We start from the raw sequence: 24412 nt of genomic DNA on the forward strand, positions 1-24412 counted from the left end.
GCTCTGGTAGGAGCTTTTTGGCGAGGCTTGTCATCCCAAATCAAGGACGAGTTGGCAGGGCGAGACACACCAACGTCCCTTCAGGATCTAATTTCCCTTGCTACGCGTATCGATCTATGCTTCCAGGAGCGATCTTGCGAAGCTGCCAGGGAGAGAAGGCCCTCTCGGCCTTCCCCAGCCACACGCAGTCCTTCCCGCTCGTGATTTTCCTCCGCAGTGCCTGCGCCAGAGAACATGCAGGTGGACCACCTCAAGCCAGCTGAGCAGCACCGTGAACAGAGGTTCGTCCAAGGTCTCTGTCTCTACTGTGGCGGTTCCTCCCACCTTCTGCGCTCTTGCCCAGTGAGGCCGGGAAACGCGTCCGCCTAGGACAGGTAAGAGAGGCGTCCCTAGGTGTTAGCAATACATCTCTACCCTTAACTCTCTCGGTCTTATTGAATTTCGGTTCCAGCCGCTCCTCCGAAGTGGCCTATATTGATTCTGGAGCACAAATCACCAAATTAGATCTCTGTGGAGCCTACAACCTCATCCGTATTCGTTCCGGAGATGAATGGAAGACCGCTTTTAACACCAGGGACGGTCACTACGAATATCTAGTGATGCCATTCGGCCTGTGCAATGCTCCCACAGTGTTCCAGGAGTTCGTGAATGATATTTTCCGAGACCTTCTGTACTCCTGTGTGGTGGTATATCTGAATGACATTCTTGTCTTTTCCCCGGACTTGCCTACCCATAGAAGGAACGTCCGTCAAGTGTTGCTGCGCCTGCGAGAGAATCGCCTGTATGCTAAGCTAGAGAAGTGTGCCTTCGAGCAGACATCTCTCCCGATCCTGGGTTACATTATTTTCGACTCCGGCTTGAGTATGGACCCGGAGAAGGTGTCCGCTGTGCTCAACTGGCCACAACCTCATGGAATCAAGGCAATCCAGCGATTTCTTGGCTTTGCCAATTATTACCGGCAGTTCATCCCTCACTTTTCTTCTTTGACTGCGCTAATCTCCTCTCTAATTCGTAAGAGGGCCTACCCTCACGTCTGGTCCTCGGAGGCCGAAAAAGATTTTCTTGCCTTGAAACAAGCCTTTGCCGCAGCTCCCGTTCTCCATCGTCCGGAGACCAACAAACCTTTCATTTTGGAGGTGGATGCCTCCACCATCGGGGCTGGAGCCGTGCTCTCGCAGAGATACTCTTCTGGGTGACTAGTCACCTGCAGCTTCTTCTCAAAGACATTTACCGTCTCGGAGCGAAATTATGCCATTGGTGACAGGGAGCTGTTGGCCATCAAGTTGGCATTGGAGGAATGGCGGTACTTATTAGAGGGAGCTGTGCACCCGTTTAAGATCTACACGGACCATAAAAATTTGGCATACATTCGAACGGCGCAGAGGCTGAATCCCCGGCAAGCCAGATGGTCCTTATTCTTCGCCCGGTTCGATTTTGAACTCCACTTCCATCCTGGTAGTAAGAACCTCAAGGCCGATGCGTTGTCCAGATCTTTTCTTGCGGACGATACTGAAGAGGAGCCCACGCACATCGTGGACCCTTCCAAGATCATCACGGTGGCACCCCTTAGCCTGTCCACTCAACCACCAGGGAAGACCTACGTCCCTGAGAACAACAGGAAGCGGGTCTTGCGCTGGGGCCATGCCTCCAAAATTGCAGGTCATGTTGCGTTCAAAAAGACTCTTCAGCTTGTGTCTCGCTACTACTGGTGGCCCACTCTCCTTCAGGATGTGCAAAGTTTTTTAGTGTCTTGCCCTTCATGTGCCCAGAGCAAGGTCCCCAGGCAATTACCATCTGGTCTCTTACATCCGCTGCCAGTCCCTTCGGCTCCCTGGCAGCATGTGGCTATGGACTTTATTACTGATTTGCCTCGCTCTGTGGGCCGCACAGTCATCCTCGTCGTTGTGGATAGATTTTCCAAGATGGCCCATTTCATCTCGCTTCCTGGTCTACCTTCGGCTCCCGAATTGGCGAAAATCTTCATCCATCATATTTTTCGTCTTCATGGCCTTCCTGAACATATCGTCTCGGACAGGGGAGTCCAGTTCACGTCCCGATTTTGGAGGGCACTCTGCAAATCCATGAACATCGTATTGGATTTTTCCTCCGCCTATCACCCACAGTCGAACGGACAAGCTGAGCGTACTAACCAAATTTTGGTGAATTACCTTCCGTCACTTCTCCAACGCCCATCAGAACGATTGGACAGACTTACTAATATGGGCCTAATTCACTTATAACAATCACGTCAGCGAATCTTCTTCCAAGTCCCCCTTCTTTATCGTATACGGGCAACATCCAGGCTTACCCCTGCCGGTGTTACGCGGGGCTTAGGTCAAAGAAGGCGGAAATATCCGGGGCCCCTGCGGAGTCCCTCCAACTAGGAAAAACCCTGTCTGACCCTCAACCCAGGGTTTTTGCTAATGGTGCAAATGCCTGAGCCTCCAACCTTTCCTTATCTCCTGCTCAGCCCTAAGCTGAACCCTCCACCCTCCACCCAGTGAGTCGTCAAACCACCAAAGCCCATACAGTAATGACAGACAAGGAGAACTTAAACCGCACCGCGCCGCATACACACAGGACAATACCGTAATGTGAACAGGGCAAAACAAAACACAAATATAGGAAGGCGAAAAGGTAACAACGGATCATACGCCACCAGATACGAATTTCTCTCTCCAACGCCTCCTCTCCAGACCGGAACCACTTGGCATAAAACACAAGCTATAATCGGTGACGCCCATAGGCCAGCACGACTATTTAAAGACCGTGGGCGTGACCAAACATCCCACCTGATTCCAGCTAGATTAACCCCCGATAACCTGAGTAAAATCAAGCCGACGCCACTGAGGCTATAGTGGACGGAGATGGAACTACCGCTGCCTGCCGGACACTGTGGTGTGAATAGCGTCCGACATGACAGTGCCCCCTCTTCTACGAGGGACCCCAGGGCCCTCAAGACTCATAGGACCCGGCTTGTCCGGATGACGGCGGTGAAACGAACTGACCAGCCGATCCGCTTGTATGTCCGTGGCTGGTACCCAAGACCTCTCCTCCGGACCATACCCCCGCCAGTGTACCAAATACTGAAGAGTACGGCGCAGTACTCGAGAGTCCACCACCATGGAGACTTCAAACTCTAAATCAACATCCACCATGACTGGAGGTGGCATCGGCGTCGTGTCCACAGAGCCTACCACCTTTTTCAATAAAGCCCTGTGAAACACGTTGTGTATCTTGTATACCGCAGGAAGTTACAACCGATAAGCAACCGGGTTAATGATGACAGCAATCTTAAAAGGGCCAATAAACCTTGGACCCAATTTCAATGATGGAATTTTGAGTTTTATGTTTTTAGTAGCTAACCACACCCAATCACCCACACACAGGTCCGGACCTGGCACGCGTCTAGCGTCTGCCACTCGTTTGTACCTTGCACTCATGCTCAGCAATCGCTGTTTCACACTCCTCCAGACCGATGATAGTTGAACTCCTAGCTGGTCCTCCTCCAGGACGCCCCCAGAGCCACCCTGACGCAAGGTACAAAATTGAGGATGGTGCCCGCAAACACAAAAGAACGGAGACTCTCCTGATGATTCTTGGCGGTGATTATTTAACGCGAACTCGGCCAAGGGAAAGAATGTCGACCACTCCTCTTGGTTGTCAGACACAAAACATCGCAAATACTGCTCCAGATTTTGGTTCATGCGCTCAGTTTGACCATTTGACTGCGGATGAAACGCCGACGAATGAGACAACTTGATCCCCAATCGTGAGCAAAAAGCTTTCCAAAACTTCGCCACAAACTGGGTACCCCTATCAGACACTATGTCTGACGGAACTCCGTGTAGTCTGACCACCTCCTGCACAAAAACCTGAGCCAACGTCTTCGCGTTGGGCAAGGAAGGCAACGACACAAAATGCGCCATCTTCGAAAATCGATCAGCCACCACCAGGATGACCGTGTTCCCCGCCGAGGCAGGCAAGTCCGTGATAAAGTCCATGGAGATTTCTGTCCATGGCCTACTAGGTACCCCCAGAGGCTGTAGAGTGCCAGCAGGATGGGATCTGGGCGACTTGGCCCTGGCGCACGTGATGCAAGCTGCCACGTACGAGACCACGTCCTGCCGGATTTTTGGCCACCAGAAGGGGCACGATACCAGTTCCAAGGTGCCCCTAACCCCTGGATGACCGGCCAGGACAGAGTCGTGGTGTTCCCCCAACACCTTAAGACGAAGGGGTACAAATGACTTGTTAGCGGGTAGTCCTGGCGGTACCTCCTCCTGGGCCTCGGCAATCTCCGCCTCTACCTCAGTCGTGAGAGCCGAAACCACTACACCTTCCTGGAGGATGGGTACCGGATCTTCCCGAGGTTCTCCCCCCGGAAAACACCTGGACAAGGCATCCGCCTTGGTGTTTTTAGCACCAGGACGGTAAGTCACCAGAAAGTTAAATCGTGTAAAAAACAATGCCCAGCGAGCCTGCCTGGGAGACAGACGCTTGGCCGACTCCAGATAGAGCAGGTTTTTATGGTCGGTGATGACTGTGACCTGGTGGGCCGCCCCCTCCCAGAAGTGTCGCCATTCCTCAAAAGCCAATTTGATGGCCAACAACTCCCTGTTGCCGATATCGTAATTCCGTTTGGAAGGCGACAGCTTCTTGGAGAAGTAGGCGCATGGACGCATATTGCTCAAGGACGAGCCCTGTGACAGTACTGCACCCACTCCCACCTCAGACGCATCGATCTCCTCAGTAAAAGGTTTAGATACGTCTGGTTGCACCAGAATGGGGGCTGAAGCAAAACGGTTTTTCAGAAGATCAAATGCACGCACCGCAACCTCAGACCAGATAGCGAGATTGGTACCTTTTCTCGTCATGTCCGTGAGCGGTTTGGCTATAGTAGAAAAATTCTTAATAAACTTCCTATAATAGTTGGCAAACCCAAGGAACCGCTGGAGCGCTTTTAGATTATCAGGCCGTTCCCATTGCAGCACCGCTTGCACCTTCGCGGCGTCCATTTTAAACCCTGCGGCGGACACAATATATCCCAAAAAAGGCAACTCCTGAACAAAAAATACGCATTTTTCAAGCTTAGCATAGAGCTTATTCTCACGGAGCAACTGTAACACCTGCCTGACATGCTCTAAATGAGTGTCCCGGTCGCTCGAATAAATGACGATATCATCCAGGTACACAATAACAAATTTCCCCAGCACATGAGCGAATACATCATTTATGAAATGTTGGAAAACAGCAGGCGCGGTTGTCAACCCAAATGGCATAACTAGGCTTTCAAAATGACCCTCAGGGGTATTAAACGCCGTCTTCCACTCATCCCCCTGACGGACCCTTATGAGGTTGTACGCCCCCCTGAGGTCAAGTTTGGAAAACCACTTCGCCCCAGCCACCTGGTTGAACAAATCAGGGATCAGAGGCATCGGGTAGGGATCACGGATCGTAATCTGGTTTAACTCCCGGAAATCCAGACACGGGCGTAACCCCCCATCTTTCTTCTTAATGAAGAAAAACCCTGCTGCTACAGGTGAGGATGAAGGCCTGATGTGCCCTTTACTTAGACTCTCCGCGATGTAGTCTTTAAGAGCTTGTCTCTCCGGACCAGAAATACTAAACATCCTAGCCGTTGGCAATTTGGCCCCGGGTTTTAACCTAATCACACAGTCATAGGTTCGATGTGGAGGTAGTTCTGAGCAACCCCTCTCAGAGAAGACGTCCGCAAATCCAGCAATGCCTCCGGAAGGCTGGACTTCACGGCGGACACACATGTGGCCAAGCAATTTTCCTGGCAGAAACTACTCCACTGGACTATGTCCTGGGTTCTCCAGTCAATCACTGGGTTGTGCTTGGACAACCATGGGAAACCCAGGACCATTTGTGCTGGGAGATTATTGAGTACCCTACATGTAACCCACTCAGAATGTAGGACCCCAATGTGGAGTTTAACCTCAGCTACAAACTCAGTAATCTCCCCCTGTGGGAGGGGAGCAGCATTAATGGTAACCACGCGAATAGGATGAGGGAGTTTTTCGATCTTAAAACCGTCCGTGCGTGCAAACTCCTCATCCATGAGATTGGTGGTGGAACCGCTATCCACAAACACTGATATGGGTAGCTCTCTGCCCGCAATAATACCCCTGGCAGGGAGCATACATTGAGATACCATCATGGAGGATATGCATACGCTCAGTTGGGCCTCCTCCATACCCTCTGAGCTTACCAGTTTTCCACCGGTGCGACTTTCTTTGGTAGCACAGGACAAGCATTTACATAATGATCTCTTTTACCACAGTAAAAACATGCTCCATGCTTCCTGAACCCAGGAACGCGACGCTGCACATGTGATACCCCAGCGATTTGCATAGGTTCCGTGGGCTCACCTGCAGCAACCACACTTGCACCACTGCTTTCCCCCAGAGGCAGCGTCTCCTGCGCCCCTTGCTGCAAACGGCGATCAATACGAATAACCAAACTCATGGCAGCCTCTAACGATGCAGGAGTCTCATACATCAGGAGGGCCTGTTTAACTCTTCCTGAAACCCCATGAATAAACTGACTCCGCAGCGCTGGGTCGTTCCACTGTGTGTCTACTTGCCCAACGGCGAAATTCTGAACAATAGTTTTCCGCCATAAGTTCCCCCTGACGGAGGGCGCGGATTTTAGATTCCGCTAGAGCCAATCTGTCGGGATCATCATAAATGAGCCCGAGTGCTGAAAAAACATTCTCAACCGAATGAAACGTAGCAGAGTCGGCTGGTAAGGAAAACGCCCATGCTTGGGGGTCCCCACTCAGTAAGGATAACACCAGACCCACCCGCTGAGCCTCATTACCTGAGGAGACAGGGCGCATGCGAAAGTATAACTTGCAGGCCTCCCGAAAGATGACAAATTTGCTGCGTTCCCCAGCAAATCGTTCAGGCAGCGGAATCTTTGGCTCTGCACCTGCACCTGCAGAAGCCGCTTGCACATTAGCTACAACCAGGCCCTGCTGCTGAACTGCCCCCTTCAACTCGGTGACCTGTAAGGACAGCGCCGCCAACTGGCGGTTTATGGAAGTCATGGAATCCATGGACTACCAAAATATTGTGGGCCGATTATAAGCCCTAAGCTGAACCCTCCACCCTCCACCCAGTGAGGCGTCAAACCACCAAAGCCCACACAGTAATGACAGACAAGGAGAACTTAAACCGCACCGCGCCGCATACACACAGGACAATACCGTAATGTGAACAGGGCAAAACAAAACACAAATATAGGAAGGCGAAAAGGTAACAACGGATCATACGCCACCAGATACGAATTTCTCTCTCCAACGCCTCCTCTCCAGACCTGAACCACTTGGCATAAAACACAAGCTATAATCGGCGACGCTCATAGGCCAGCACGACTATTTAAAGACCGTGGGCGTGACCAAACATCCCACCTGATTCCAGCTAGATTAACCCCCGATAACCTGAGTAAAATCAAGCCGGCGCCACTGAGGATATAGTGGACGGAGATGGAACTACCGCTGCCTGCCGGACGCTGTGGTGTGAATAGCGTCCGACATGACAGCCGGTTCCTCCTGTCTCGGGTGTGCCGGCGGCCGATCTTCTGTCTGGGGAGTTCTCCAGGATCTGGCAGGAGACCAAGACCGCTCTCGAGCAAGCACGCGTAAGGATGAAAAAACACGCAGATAAGAGGCGCTTGGATCCACCCCTTTATCATCCGGGCGATAAAGTGTGGTTGTCCTCCAAATTCATCCGCCTAAAGATTCCTTTGCACAAATTGGGTCCTCGGTACATCGGACCCTTCGAGGTCTTGTCTCGCATTAACGACGTCTCTTTCAAGTTGAAGCTTCCCGCCTCGCTCCGTATCCCCAGTTCATTCCATATCTCTCTTCTGAAACCAGTGATTCTCAATCAATTCCATGCCTCTACCACTCGTTCTCCTCGGCCTATTTCCACTGATGATGTCTTCGAGGTTAAAGACATTCTCGCCATGAAAAAGCTTAGAGGGAGAACCTATTTCCTGGTGTATTGTAAAGGTTTTGGTCCAGAGGAGAGATCTTGGGAGCCTCGGGAGAACATCCACGCTCCCCGGATTTTGGCACGATTTCTTTCCAGTCTGGGGAGTAGGGTGCGTAAGGAGGGGGGTACTGTCACGCTGCTGCCTGCTCTGCCTGCCCCGCAGCCGCACATGCCCGCGCCCCGTCATGCTCAACGGGCCCTGCGCAGTCCCGTCTGCTCTTCTCCCCCTGCACTCGCTCCTGTCTCGACTTCCTGTCAGGGGCGCGCGCGCGACCGGCCCCACCGCGCGCGCGCACACCGCTCTCTGTGAGACCGGCCTCTTCTCCCGGCTCACTATAGGTCCTGACCTGGAAGCACCTCTGCATCTGCCCTTATCAGGCTGCCTCTGCCTCCCTGGCATTGCTTGATCGTCACTTGTGTTCAGCTAAGTGACCCTGGCCCCTTGTCTGCCTGCCTTCCCAGTTCCTGCTTCCTTACTCCGCTTCCTAGCTCGGTCGTTCCCCAGTATTAACCTGTTCCTTTGTGTCTCTCCCAGTGCCTTCCATCCCATGCCCACCTCTGGTCCGTGTCCCTGTCCTGCCCGCCTGTGTCTTCATCCAGTCCGTATCTCAGCGCTCCTGCCGTGCATGCCTGAATCTTCCAGTCCGCATCCCTGTGTTCCAGTCCTGCCAGCCTGTGTCTTCATCCCCTCCGTCTACCTTGGTTCCGGTCCTGCACGTCCATCCGCCTGCCTCTCTCATCTCCTGCTGTGTCTCCTCTGTCCTCCTCGGGTACCGGCTGCCGTGGTGAGTAGTTTCCGCTGGGCCTGTCCTTAACACTCCCTGTATAGGGGGTGGTCCACCTGGCCCGCTCGTCCAGGGGAGGTTCGCTTACCGTGGTCCAGTGGGTCCACCCTTGGGAACCATTACAGTATGTGGTATTATTCGGTCACTATGTGGTGATTATATGTGGTCTGGTCATGGTGTAGCGGTATTTTTCCTTATATGGGGTATAATTTGCTCACTGTGATAGGTTATATGTGGTCTGGTCATGGTGTGGCAGTATTTGTTCCTTGTATGTGTTTTTTTCGGTCACTAAGTGGTGGTAATATGTGGTCTGGTCACGGTGTGATGATATTTGTCCCTTGTATGTGGTGTTAATAGTCATTTAAAAAAAAAATTACGTGACTTATTCCCTTAAAGAAAAATAAATAAGAATATACGGTACCTAAAAAGAGTATTGGATATTTTAAGAAATGTTTAATAGGTTACAGTAGAGTAGGGTGCTGCCAAAAGAGTCTACCTTGTCGTAGTGGCGGCTTAAAAAATCTTTTAACCAAAACAAAAGCTGCTGGCTGTGTATGTGATCTGGTGATTTTTGGGAACTGTTAATGAGTGATTGGTGAGGGTGCGGTGCAGAAGCTGAGTTTTTCCAAGAGTGGGCGGTGGGACTATGGAAGGTTGGAGGGGTGAAGGTAGTTTCCTCCTGAAAATGATTTTAGTTTATTTCTCAATGGACTTTTACAGCTTGTGGGTAACATATATATATATATATATGGGTGCATTATATCAGCTGCTCATGTGCAGTGTGATTGCCTGTTTAGTCTTGCCAATAGTTGGAAACAAGCGGACAGATCGAGCACAGCGGCTGAGCTCACTGATTGGCTGCAGCACTGTTGATATATCGGAGACTCAGCGCTGGACCTGGGGAGGGTAAGAAAAACGCACTTAGTTTTTAATAAAACAAACTGGAGCCAGAGATTTTTCTGAGAGGAGAAAATCCCTTTAAGGGATTAATAAAGTAATCAATTTATAACTAGTGTAATCCTATTCTTACATCATCAGTATGTGTGTAATATTACTGATCATGTGACTGTCACCTATGTCCATTACCAGTTATTAATATTTCCTAATTAGCTTCCCTCCTCTGTCTTTTCTTGCCAAGTTAATAAAGATAATTGTAAAAAAAAACAAAGCAACAACTAGGTGACAAATCAGCGGAGGGAGGGCGTGGCCTGATGCTGGATCGAGGCTTGGAGCGCTTGCCCCGCCCACAGCCACACACGTGGATCTGAGTTGAACGTGAAGTGTTTGGTGACATCCGAGTTGTCCGATTTGATCGCGGAGCTCGGCGAGACATGGCCGATGATCTGGGGGATGACTGGTGGGAGGAGGCGACCGGTGACGCGTCTGGAGAAGGTAAGGGGCTGCGGGAGTCACCGGTGCTCTCTCAGTGATAGAGCCGCAGACATGAGCAGCTGCCTGCACCTGGAGAGAAGGTGAAGTGCGGGGGCCAATGAGAGGTTACTACTTTTAGCCACGCCCCTGAATGCACAGGCCACGCCCCACAAAGGCTTACCTCTGTGTACATGCTGTTCTAGTATGTAGAGTGCGGGGCTCACACCATGTGCCGCCCCCGGGGACACGGCTGCTGCAGCACAACTTTATGACGAGGGAGTGAGAGCTTTATATCACTTACTGGTTACATGACAAAGTGCTCAAAGCAAGTGCCTGTGCATGCAGTGCCTCCAAAGTGTGCACCATGCAGTGCCCGCCATACAGTGCCTCCTGCCGTGCACCTCAGGCATAACGTGCACAGTGTGGCCCCTTCTGTGCCTCAGCGCATGCATCTTGGCCCCTCCCATGCCACAGCCCTTACAGTGTGGCCCCTCCCATGCCGCAGCCCTTACAGTGTGGCCCCTCCCATGTTGCAGCCCTTACAGCGTGGCCCCTCCCATGCCACAGCCCTTAGTGTGGCCCCTCCCATGCCGCAGCACTTACAGTGTGGCCCCTCCCATGCCGCAGCCCTTAGTGTGGCCCCTCCCATGCCGCAGCCCTTACAGTGTGGCCCCTCACATGCCACAGCTCTTAGTGTGGCCCCTCCCATGCCACAGCCCTTAGTGTGGCCCCTCCCATGGCGCAGCCCTTACAGTGTGGCCCCTCCCATGCCACAGCCCTTACAGTGTGGCCCCTCCCATGCCACAGCCCTTACAGTGTGGCCCCTCCCATGCCACAGCCCTTACAGTGTGGCCCCTCCCATGCCGCAGCCCTTAGTGTGGCCCCTCCCATGCCGCAGCACTTACAGTGTGGCCCCTCCCATGCCGCAGCCCTTACAGTGTGGCCCCTCCCATGCCACAGCCCTTACAGTGTGGCCCCTCCCATGCCACAGCCCTTACAGTGTGGCCCCTCCCATGCCGCAGCCCTTACAGTGTGACCCCTCCCATGCCGCAGCCCTTACAGTGTGGCCCCTCCCATGCCGCAGCCCTTACAGTGTGGCCCCTCCCATGCCGCAGCCCCTACAGCGTGATCCCTCCCATGCCACAGCCCTTACAGCGTGGGCCCTCCCATGCTGCAGCCCTTACAGCGTGGTCCCTCCCATGCCGCAGCCCTTACAGCGTGATCCCTCCCATGCCGCAGCCCTTACAGCGTGGCCCCTCCCATGCCGCAGCACTTACAGCGTAGCCCCTCCCATGCCAAAGCACTTACAGCGTGACCCCTCCCATGCCGCAGCCCTTACAGCGTGGCCCCTTCCATGCCGCAGCCCTTACAGCGTGGCCCCTCCCATGCTGCAGCCCTTACAGCGTGGCCCATGCTGCAGCCCTTACAGCGTAGCCCCTCCCATGCCGTAGCACTTACAGCGTGACCCCTCCCATGCCGCAGCACTTACAGCGTAGCCCCTCCCATGCAGTAGCACTCACAGCGTGGCCCCTCCCATGCCGCAGCACTTACAGCGTGGCCCCTCCCATGCCGCAGCACTTACAGCGTGGCCCCTCCCATGCCGCAGCACTTAAATCGTGGCCCCTCCCATGCCACAGCACTTACAGCGTGGCCCCTCCCATGCCGCAGCACTTACAGTGTGGCCCCTCCCATGTCGCAGCACTTACAGCTTGGCCCCTCCTATTATTAATAATATTAGGCATACCCCTCTGTGATTGGATTGTGATTGTTATGATGTGCCAATCCAGTTACCTGACCACTGCAGCCAATCACAGCCCTCAGTCATGTATTCAAAGAATGGGATGTCATGGCTTCCAATCAAGCAAAACAGAAGCCGCGGAGACACCATCACATGTTTCTCAACGCAAGCAATGACCAGCCAGGTCTTTGTCCGGGAAGGAACAACCACGGGAAGGGCAGCCTCCAATGAAGGAAACCACCTATACCAAAACATGGTATCCATCCACATACAGCTGTTTCGGGGTATTGCCCCTCATCATGTTTTGGTATAGGTGGTTTCCTTCATTGGAGGCTGCCCTTCCCGTGGTTGTTCCTTCCCAGACAAAGACCTGGCTGGTCATTGCTTGCGTTGAGAAACATGTGATGGTGTCTCCGCGGCTTCTGTTTTGCATGTTTTACATATTTCCCATAAGGGATGGGGGCAGTGCTCTAGAATCAATGCGTTGAGAAACACGTGATGGTGTCTCCGCAGTGTCGGATGTTGATCTCCATGAGTTCATTCATCCTCCTCTTCATGGCTTCCAATCAAGGCACAGACCTCTGGAGTGGCTGGCTCTGAATCCGTGAGAGTCAGAGCAGGTGAATTAGCCTGATTTTTATTATTTGGAAGCCTTTCCCGGCTGGACAAGGCTGGTTAAAGGATTTTTCCAGTCCATTTGTTGTAATTATTCTCACTATGTGAAATCTCTGCTTGCAGACCAAATGAGTGTTTCTTCAGAGTCTTCCCTCGGGGCGCGCACTTTCACCCCTCTTTCCCAGACGTTACAATAGGAGCTCAGCAGCGTCTGATACTGCTAGATCAGCGGTGATTGGCGGTGTCTGGGAGGAAGGGGTGAACACTCGGAAGAAACGCTCAGTTGGACTACAAGCGGAGATTTCACATAGTGCGCTCCAAAATAAACAAATGGGAATATCTCTGCAATGGTGCAACGCAGCGCAGAATGCAAAATAGCGGCAGAATCGGGAGAGCTCGGGTTTTGTTTTAAAAGAATGTCAGCAGATAAAATAATGTAAAATTCTGTACTGATCATTTAATTCCCCCATATCTCCAACACCAAGTGCACTGGTGGCCTATGTTGTTGTTTTTTTTTTTAAGCTTTCAGAAAACCCCTTTAAGGGTTGTGCACACGACTTCTTAAGTCCAACTGCAGAGCCACCAAAGTATTCCTAGGCGAGGCCACTTCAAGAATAAGCCGGCGGTGTTTTTCCCACAGCGAATAGAAATGTAAAAACGACTTTCTTTGCCTATGTTACGTCTTTTTCAACTTCTTTTAACTTCTTCAGGCTTCAAAAGCCTGGGAATTGCGAAGTGCTTCCACACTTCCAGAGCACTTCAGCTTCATTTGCATATGAACGCTGATTTTTTTTAGTAACACAGATGCAGATTGCCTCTTCCGAGAGGAAAAGGACTGGAACTCTAGCGCCTCCTATTGGAAGTAGCGATCCTAAAAGTCAGTATTGACCCTTTAACGAGCCTTGTCATGTGACTTAGGATATAAAAGTGTCAGAGGCAATTTGCATATTTAGTTTCTTAGACGAGCATTGCATGCAGGGCTGTGGAGTCGGTAAGCCAAACCTGCGACTCCGACTCCTCAATTTCCCTTACACCGACTCCGACTCCCACACATATTGCTTATATTTAAGTGAAAAATTTATTGTAGTACAATGTGAACATCAGACATTTCATCATTTTTATGATCCAATAATCAAGACATTTAGATAGAACATAATATATATTTATTGGAATACAACTTTAGAACACAAAAAACTGTAATAAATTGTAAATATGTAATACACTGTATAATATCGATTACATATATACTGTGTATATATATATATAACACTATGTAATAAACTATGTAAGTGGCAAAAAACAGTTTTCAACAAAAACATACTAAATAACATTTGTGCAGTCTATGAATTTGTTCTAAGAAATAAAATTGCCTCCATCAGATCCTCCTTCATAGATGACCTCACATGTGACCTAATAATTTTAAGGCTACCGAACAACCTCTCTACAGTAACTTGGGTTGGAGGCAAAGCCGTAACCACATGGGAACATCTCTAACAATTTCCGGGTATAAAGGAATTGCCTCATGCACAGTCAGTTTTTTTTTTTTTTTTTATATCCAATAAATTTTTATTGAAATTTTCAAAGACAGAAATGATCTTACAGAAAGAAAACCAAAGATCATAATATAGACAGACAAAAATGCAAACAACAATAACAATATCAGACAACGAGACCGTAGGAAAGGAAGGGAGGGGGAGGGAGGGGGGGGGGATCCGGTAAGACTCAAGAAATCCTAATCCGATCCGATGTATAGACTAAGTACTAAACTTTATGGGAGATGCCAAGGGGTGGGAAACCCAACCCGCCCAGTTCTTCATTACCTTGTCTCTGACCCCTGCATCTAGTGAAAGAAAGTACTCATGATGAAATGTTGAGTTAAGTCTGACCACCAACTCCGCGAGGGTAGGCGGGAGCGGGGCCTTCCATTTAGCAGCGAGGCTAATCCTAGCAGCCATCAATATATTCGAGACCAAGGGTACGAATTCTAGGGGAAGTGTTTCGATTCCAATGTTTAGAACTGCCAGTTGAGGAGATAGAGGGAAATCAATACCCGTCACAGATTTAAGTAAGTTTGAGACAACTAACCAAAAGGGAGTCAACCTAGGGCATTTCCACCACATGTGAGCCAAAGTACCTCTTCCTCCACACTGTCTCCAGCACAAAGGGGAGAAATTCTTTCCAAATTTAGATAAAGTAATCGGGGGGATAGTACCATCTAAGATGAATCTTTTTTAGTGTCTCAAGGTGGTTGATACATTTAGAAGCCCGCTGTATTGCTTTTATTCCCGCTCTCCACTCTTCATCCGAGGCGTGAAAAGATAAATCCTCCTCCCAACGCGACATATAAGTTGGTCTTATAGGAAATAAAAGGTTATTACAAGCTTTATACAGTCATATGTAAAAGTTTGGGCACCCCTATTAATGTTAACCTTTTTTCTTTATAACAATTTTGGTTTTTGCAACAGGTATTTCAGTTTCATATATCTAATAACTGATGGACTCAGTTATATTTCTGGATTCAAATGAGGTTTATTGTACTAACAGAAAATGTGCAATCTGCATTTAAACAAAATTTGACCGGTGCAAAAGTATGGGCACCCTTATCATTTTCTTGATTTGAACACTCCTAACTACTTTTTACTGACTTCCTGAAGCACTAAATTGGTTTTGTAACCTCATTGAGCTTTGATCTTCATAGCCAGGTGTATCAAATCATGAGAAAAGGTATTTAAAGTGGCCACTTGCAAGTAGTTCTCCTATTTGATTCTCCTATGAAGAGTGGCATCATGGGCTCCTCAAAACAACTCTCAAATGATCTGAAAACAAAGATTATTCAACATAGCTTTTCAGGGGAAGGATACAAAAAGTTGTCTCAGAGATTTAACCTGTCAGTTTCCACTGTGAGGAACATAGTAAGGAAATGGAAGAACACAGGTACAGTTCTTGTTAAGCCCAGAAGTGGCAGGCCAAGAAAAATATCAGAAAGGCAGAGAAGAAGAATGGTGAGAACAGTCAAGGACAATCCACAGACCACCTCCAAAGACCTGCAGCATCATCTTGCTGCAGATGGTGTCACTGTGCATCGGTCAACAATACAGCGCACTTTGCACAAGGAGAAGCTGTATCGGAGAGTGATGCGAAAGAAGCCGTTTCTGCAAGCACGCCACAAACAGAGTCGCCTGAGGTATACAAAAGCACATTTGGACAAGCCAGTTACATTTTGGAAGAAGGTCCTGTGGACTGATGAAACAAAGATTGAGTTGTTTGGTCATACAAAAAGGCGTTATGCATGCGCTGTATTGTTGACCGATGCACAGTGACACCATCTGCAGCAAGATGATGCTGCAGGTCTTTGGAGGTGGTCTGTGGATTGTCCTTGACTGTTCTCACCATTCTTCTTCTCTGCCTTTCTGATATTTTTCTTGGCCTGCCACTTCTGGGCTTAACAAGAACTGTACCTGTGTTCTTCCATTTCCTTACTATGTTCCTCACAGTGGAAACTGACAGGTTAAATCTCTGAGACAACTTTTTGTATCCTTCCCCTGAAAAGCTATGTTGAATAATCTTTGTTTTCAGATCATTTGAGAGTTGTTTTGAGGAGCCCATGATGCCACTCTTCATAGGAGAATCAAATAGGAGAACTACTTGCAAGTGGCCACCTTAAATACCTTTTCTCATGATTTGATACACCTGGCTATGAAGTTCAAAGCTCAATGAGGTTACAAAACCAATTTAGTGCTTCAGGAAGTCAGTAAAAAGTAGTTAGGAGTGTTCAAATCAAGAAGATGATAAGGGTGCCCATACTTTTGCACCGGTCAAATTTTGTTTAAATGCAGATTGCACATTTTCTGTTAGTACAATAAACCTCATTTGAATCCAGAAATATAACTGAGTCCATCAGTTATTAGATATATAAAACTGAAATAGCTGTTGCAAAAACCAAAATTGTTATAAAGAAAAAAGGTTAACATTAATAGGGGTGCCCAAACTTTTACATATGACTGTATATAGCAGATAAGCCCTTGTACTGGTGAGGGTTGGATAGGAGAAATTTTTGAAAAGAAGAGGGGCATACAGGTAATAAGGGAAAGGAGAGGCGGTGTATTGATGATAATAAATGTTTCACTTGGAAGTGTTGGAAAACCGTTTTCTCTATACCAGAGAAGTTCGAGCATAATTTGGAAAAGGACGAGAAGGTACCCTCCCACAACATATCTCCCAGTGAGTGGATACCAGCCTTCATCCAGGGAAGGAGATCAATATAGGGTGTGTGAAAGGACAGGGCCTTGATATTTATCAGGCTCGGCGGCAGTGAGATGCAATCTCCCATCACTCGCCTCCAACCTACAAGGGTGGCCTGCATTGTAATTAGCGGAGGGGAATAAGGCGTCGGCCGGAGCGATTCTGCCTCTAGTAGGCACCGTAATGAGGACCCTTCGACAAAGCTCGATTCTATCTGTATCCAGCCCAAATTCTCAAGCGGGGTTGACCACCACTTTTTCACCGCTTCTAAAACAGCAGCCTTATAATACCCGGCTATGTAGGGAACTCCCATGCCACCTTCCGTATATGGAAGATACATAATTTTACCCGCTACTCTAGGTTTTTTATTAGCCCAGATATATCGGTTAGTAATATTTTGGAGTTTAGTGAGGAATTTGGAAGGAATTACAATAGGGAGGGAACTAAAATAATAAAGAATTTTAGGGAGAAGAAACATTTTAAAGGCTTGGACGCGGGCTATCCACGAAAAACCATGTAAAGGGTGTCTAGAGATTTCGGAATTTAGAGCTGAGACCAAGTTTCCCATGTTAGTTGAGGCGATATATTTTGAGCGGGTAAGGGTTATTCCTAAGTATGGAATTCCGTCATCCCGCCATGTAAATGGGAGTTCTGTTTTCAGTCTCTCTTGAAGCGGCGAAGGGACTGCTATGGGAAAAATAAGAGACTTAGTCGCATTAAGTTTATAAAAGGAAATTGCTGAGAATAAGGACAGAGAAGTCATAACAGCCGGTAAAGATTTATGCAAGTCAGTACAAGTGATAATAATGTCATCTGCATATAAGCCAATCAAATGGTGGTGTGAACCTACAGTATATGAAAACCTGAAATATTTTTGTTAGATCTTATGGACTCAGCCAGGGGTTCTATAGCCAAAGAAAATATAATCGGTGACAGGGGGCAACCCTGACGGGTTCCGTTAGTGATCTGGAAGGGGGAGGACAAAAAACCTGAAGATAGCACCCTAGCATTAGGGTTAGAGTATAACGACAGAATAGCCGACAATATTGGGCCATCAAAACCGAACTTTTTAAGGACAGAGCTAAGGTATCCCCAATGTACCCTGTCAAAAGCCTTCTCTGCGTCCAATGAGAGAAGCGCACCGGGGACACCCATCTTTTCAGCCACATCAATAACGTCAATCATATGTCTAGTGCCATCTCCAGCCCTCCTACCGGCCACAAAACCCACCTGGTCTGGATGAACCAGGGACGGGGTAATTACATTCAATCTAGATGCCAATAATTTAGAAAAAATTTTTACATCACAGTTCAGTAATGAGATGGGACGATAATTTCCCGGGTCCTCTGTAGATTTACCTGGCTTGGGTATAGTGACAATGGTAGCCTGAAGGGAGATAGCAGAGACCGACCCAGACCTTTGCCACGAGGAGAAAGTACGGAGGAGGTATGGGGCAAGAACAGAAGAAAAACGTCTATAATAATCGTTAGGAAGTCCATCTGGACCTGGGGCGGAATGAAGTTTAGTAGTTTTTATAACCTGCTTTATTTCAGATAAAGAGAAAGGAGAGTTAAGGGCCTCAAGTTGGGTCTGCGACAATTTTGGGAGAGAGATGGAATCCAGATAGGTTTGGATATCTGTCTGTGATGGAAGCAGGGTATTCACATCTCCCTCTAAGTTATATAATTTAGAATAAAATTGTGCAAATACCTCAGCTATAGCGATGGGGTTACGTATAAGGGTTCCGGAATGATCTCGCAAGGCCTCAATATGAGCTAACCTTTCCCTCTTTTTGATACGTTTAGCAAGTAATGAACCCGCTCTGTCCCCCATTGCATAAAAAGAAGTTTTCATTTTCCTCAAATACTTCTCATGCTGATCTAATAGAAAGGACCTGAGTTGTGAACGGGTTAAGGCCAGTTGTTTAGAGACCAAAGGGGACGGGTTAAGCTTGTTAATGCGTTCCAACCGTTGCAAATCAGCCACTAAGGTCGCTCTAGTGTGCTCGCGCTCTCTTTTAAGTTGGGATGCTCTTTGTATAAAAAGGCCTCTAACAAAAGCCTTGTGGGCTTCCCATATAGTTTCATCAGAAACTGACTGATTATCATTGATGGAGAAGTATTCCGCCAGCTGCGCCTCCACATCCGTCCCCACCTCCTGCCTAGTTAAAAGAGCAGGATTTAGTTTCCATTGCCAGGGAGTCTGTGGCCGAAACCCCACAGATATTTCCAAACTGACAGGAGCATGGTCTGACCAGGAGATTGTTCCCACCTCCGCCGAAACACATGCCGGGAGAGTTCCGCTGTCAACTAGGAAGTAGTCAATTCTGGAGTAGGAGCTGTGTCTATGGGAAAAGAAAGAGAAATCCCTCTCTGTAGCATGTAAGTATCTCCAGACATTATGTAAATGCTTTTCCAAACAGAGAGAGCTCAGTTCACCTCGACCCACTTTTGAGCGCGGTGAACAGTCTAAAGCCCTTGAAGGGACAACATTAAAGTCACCACATATAATAACTCCGCCTCTAGCCTCCACCTCCACAACTTTTAACAATTCTCTCATAAATTTCACAGGGGAGAGGTTAGGGGCATACACATTAACAATAGAATATGCTGAACCATCTATAACACAATTCAGAATAATAAATCTCCCTCCCGGGTCCGCAATCTCATTGAGGAGTTGAAAAGGAGTATCCTTTTTAACAAAGATACAGACACCAGCTTTTTTTGAAGTATTATTGGCAAAGAAGGCCGTGGGATACATGAGACTACGGACCCGGTGGTTGTCCCCTTCGAGCATATGGGACTCCTGTATACACAATACATCTGCTTTATTTCGGCGAGCCTCCTCCCACAACATAGAGCGTTTAAACGGCGAGTTAAGCCCCGTGACATTTAAAGAAACAAGTTTCAATGTCATGTGTAAAAAAGGTTTCGAAACTGTGGAGAACACGTCTCACCAGACACACCCAGGGACGACAAAAAGGAATACACATCAAAATGAGGGAAACAAGTAAACAGACAATAACAAGAACATCTATGTAAACGTAACAGGCAGTATGAATACTGCAATGGGGCAGATAAGCAGCATCAGGAGAGGGAAAAAAGGGAAAACCAGGTCCCTTTGAATACACCATTCTCCCACGCTGCATCAGGGAAAGAAAAGCCATCTGCAGACAGAGGCCACAAGAAGAATTTAAGGCTGTGTGCCACCTAGAGTAGTTTTAGGAAGGTCAACCTGCCGTCTCCCAGTCCGCTCTTACTCTTCTCGAAGGCTGTACTCGGCCAGGTTGTGGACTACCCCTCTCTGGGGAGACCAGTAGGTTCCAATCACGAAGCGCTTGTTCCAGCTTTTTAGGTGAGTGAAAAACGTATCTTGTCTCCATATGCACAAATCGGATCTTCACCGGAAAACCCCAGTTATAAGGAATGCTATTTTCTCTTAACACCTTACACAGGGGCGCAAACTCTCTTCTTCTGGCCAAGGTCCCTACCGAGAGATCCGGAAAAACAGCAATTTTTGAAAAGGGCTCCGGAAGGGTTCTCTGATCTCTCATTGCATGCATGAAATCTTCATTTACCCTAAAAGAGTGGAGACAGGCAAGCACATCCCTGGGAAGAGATTGATTAATATGGGAAGGTTTAGGCACACGGTGAATCCTTTCTATTCCCAGGGGCCTGGATTGAGCATCAGGGAGAACCTCTTTGAGAAAGGCCGTAAAGTGATCAGACAGATCAGCCTCTTTAACAGTCTCAGGAATACCACGAAGTCTTATGTTACATCTGCGGGATCTGTCCTCCAAATCCCATAGTTTAAGTTGCTGGGTCGAAAAACGTTCCTCTAGGGCAGAGTAGTCATCAGCCAGGAAATTATGAGCAGTCGCATATTCCACCATTTTCTGCTCAATATGGTCTGTGCGGTCACCCAGGGAAACAATGTCTTGCCTAAGCTCCCCAATCATACCTTTCATATCGTCATGGAGAGCCTTCCTGAGGGAGGACAAGAGGCGCTGCATCGTGGCCTGGGTAAGAGGAATATCTTCTGTTTCCATCGCCACTGTCTCTCTGATGTCCCTAGAGGAGGGATGGGAGGATGCAGAGCCTGAGTGAGATGCCGGCGCCATCTTGGATTGCTGCACCCCTTCCCTGCTGTAGAAATCTGTAAGCTTTGCCGGGTTACTGCGCAGTTTCGGGGGTCCTCGCGGCATGCTATGTGCTCCCTGGGTCCTCTAGTAGACAAAGGTGACAAAATCAGCCTGTTTGAGCCGCTTGAAGCCGAGTGGTAGCTCGTGTCTGCAGGAGCTCCCTGACTATGCAGCCTGCACCATGAGCTTCCAGGCCACGCCCCCCCACAGTCAGTTTTGATGAACGGTTGAATTTTTCTTTTTCTTTGAGAGCAAGTGAATCTTTTTCCTTGCGGCAACGCTTTGCCTGCTCCATGTCATCCAAATACTTATCAAAGTCAAACTCCTCATCTGATGAGGATGAAGATATGGCAGCAGTAGCACTGTCAGGACCCGAGTCCTCTTGCGCCTGGCAGTCCTCCTGTAGGCCACTCATCCTATCTGCTTAACTGCTACCTCAATCAGAGCTTCTTTTCCTTTAGTAAGCTGTTGATCATCAAGCAATATACAATGACTTGGGTCCACATAAACAGCTGTCAGAAAAATTTTATTTTCCAATAGCTGAGTCTCTCTCCATTTCATTGAAGCAGAAATGGCATCTGCGATTAAATCTCCTCTTTGGGACAGGCAAAATAGCAAGTTCTTCCACTCCCTTATGAAAATGCCAGGAGTTAAATCCTCAGCTTGTAATTTTTTAGTCACGGTAAATAGGTGATTAAGCAATTCCTTCAATTCAGCCACCTGTGTCCATTGACCTTCATTTAGGGTTACCTGAGGGTTCGCCATATCTATAAGAAACGGTTTTAGCCAGGATCAAAACTAGGGGGGGGCAGAACCTCATACTGTTCCGCAGAATCTCATACTGCACACCTCAGCTGCTGCAGAACCTTATACTGCACACCCCTACACTTGAAAATAAAGCCTGCACTTTAAGATGTGGTGAATGCAGTCTATTTATTCCAACTATCAATTGATGTTGATGTGTTACTGGAGACGAGCAATGCCTGTCCTGGGCATCCTTTTGGGCAGCTATGAGGTGTACCTGACTGGTGCTAAAAAAAAAAGGAGTGTTAGTCTGTGTGCTATCCGGCTTTCATTCTTTTTGGTACAGATAAGATATGGATAGACAGATATGGATAAATGGATAGATAGAGCAGATTTCTAATCTGCTTTTGCTATTGAAAACATTATCTATGAGCTCAAAAACCTTTCAGGTGATGCAGTTTTTTAAAAAGCTGATCTGCTTTTGCAGCTGAAAAACGTATCCTCAAAAAACGCAGCAAAAACGCTGTGTGTGAATGTAGCCTTAGATCAGGAATATAACAGCCATTTATAGGCCATTTCATAACTTTCCCAAATTCCTATGAAAAAATATTCAGCACATTCTGCATTGAACTACTGTACCCAATTTATTATATATTTTAGGAGTCGGACCATTTTATACCGACTCCGACTCCACCAAAATGAGCTCCGACTCCGACTCCACAGCCCTGATTGCATGGCCTATAAGTCTCCTTACACTGACATGTCACTCTCTACAGGGAGAGACATTAACCCTTAGACACCAGTCGGAGGCCTATCAAACAGCCGAATCAGATCTCATGCTTTTCTCTGAGGAGGGGCAACACCCCGAAACACATGTCTGCAAATTGATATTCTGGTTTGGCTTTCATCCTAAGTTATGAGACAAGGCTCGTTAACCCGTTCACCACCTTGGAATTTTCAGTTTTTGCAGTTTCCTTTTTTGCCCCCCTTCTTCCCAAAGCCATAACTCATAAAATCAGCTGTCATGTGCCTGAAAAGATGCGGGCTCAGCGCTGGAGAGTGCATCAGATGTCGAGACACGACAATACATTGTAGGTTGTGAAGGGGTTAAAGGGTCAATATTGACTTTTAGTATTTCTACTTCCAGTAGGTGGAGCTAGAGTTCAAGTTCTCTTGCTTTCTCACCAGGTAATTTGCATATGTAATTTCCCAGAGGAGCATTGCATGGCCTATAAGTCTCCTTACATTGGCAGGTCCCCCTGTACAGATAGAGCCCGGTTAAACCTCAGTAATGGAGGAATGGACTGGCCATGTAAAGGTATTGCAGGACATGTTTTTACAAGAGCCACATGTGTGTAATAATAGTTTGAGAGGATAAAATCCTGCTGACATTCCCTTTAATATTGCACACAAATTAATGCAAAGCAGGCTACTCTTTCCTATACGTCCTAAAACGTGGGACTGCGCCACATAAATGGACCAGAACTCAATTCTCTTTACCTTTTAAACAGCAAATAAGAATATATTAAAGCAAAAAAGCCTCCTGTGCTTGCTGCCATTAGTATTGGTGTGGCTTCACCAGCAGGTGGCAGTACTGTGCTGTTTTTTTATTTTTGTGTGGCAATCCTTTTCCCTCCCGTTTCTGATTTGAGCCAAATTCTTCTAGTACTGTACAACGCAGCAGAAACTGCTGCGGATCCGCAGGGCCAAATCCGCTGCAGATCCGCAGCAGAATCCGCAGCGTGTGCACACACCCTTATTTTTCTCCTTTGTCATTTTTTCCCCCCTTTGTTCACCATTGTGGTTATAGGTTTTATAGGTTTCCGGATACTTGTGGCCAATTCATTATTTGTGACTTTTGCACAAAAATTTGTGATTTTTTTTTTTTTAAATGACACAGACACTAAGCTGTCAATCAAGGTAAAGAGATTACAACCCCAGGAGGCAGAGGCTCAGGAAAGGCTCTGTCCCGCCCAGAGCACTTAAAGCCTCCTTTGCATAGTGTGTCTAGTGCTGGCGAGAAGACTCTTCCAGCGGTCGGATTATTGAATGGTTGGGCTCCATGTATCCAAGAGTCCCGGTGGTGGCACTGAGCAGCCGGGCATGTGTGACCGCCGGCACCACTCACAACAGGGCATTTTGAGGCAGTAGTGCACTGTGGTGGCACCAGCCTACGAGTCTTGCTACAAAGTCGCGCGGGAAAGCAATAGACTCATGAAGTTGTGCCAACTGCAATTGTCTCTCGCTGCTATCACCATTTGTAAAGTAATAAGACCTTAGGGTGTTTTATCAAGTGTCGTTGAATAAAGGGTCACTTTAACCCCTTCTTGACAGGTACATCCCTTGTCAGGTGTCTATGTTGGGCGGCGCGCTCAGGACCTGGCAGGGGTACCGGTCATGGGATGGGACACATTAGGATCAGTTCTCGTATTTGATGAGTTGGAAGGTAAAGCTCAAGGGTTGAGGCAACCTGGATAATGGACGCATTGTGATGACCAGACGCCTGGGTCCGAGCATCTTCATAACAAGGGGCTGTTCCTCATATGTAGTGCTTAGTCCCTACGAAAAGTCCAAGGAAGGACATCAGATGACCTGGAGGTGCACCTGGGGCTCATTGATACATAAGGTGAGTGCAGACTTGCCTGTCTGCTCCAACTCCGCAGCGCGTCCTCAGATGAGTTCATCTGACCGCTGCAGGCGATCACAGGCAGCAGCTGTCCTGCTGCTGGTGGAACTGTGACATCTCCTCTTC

The 24412-nt window shown here is 48.2% G+C and overlaps 1 protein-coding gene across 1 annotated transcript in view; it reads left to right on the forward strand.

The window, feature by feature from the left end:
- Positions 1–10028: 10028 nt before the first annotated feature.
- The window catches only part of CMSS1 (cms1 ribosomal small subunit homolog), a 390654-nt gene continuing 376270 nt past the window's right edge, over positions 10029–24412 (forward strand). Inside the window, exon 1 of the mRNA XM_073584366.1 lies at positions 10029–10201. Coding sequence (XP_073440467.1) covers positions 10141–10201 — 61 coding nt within the window. The 5' untranslated portion in view covers positions 10029–10140. The remainder of the gene's footprint in view (positions 10202–24412) is intronic.

This window comes from Dendrobates tinctorius, unplaced genomic scaffold (assembly GCF_039654945.1).
Source record: "Dendrobates tinctorius isolate UK_male_01 unplaced genomic scaffold, ASM3965494v1 ptg000084l, whole genome shotgun sequence".
In the NCBI taxonomy this organism is placed as follows: Eukaryota; Metazoa; Chordata; class Amphibia; order Anura; family Dendrobatidae; genus Dendrobates; species Dendrobates tinctorius.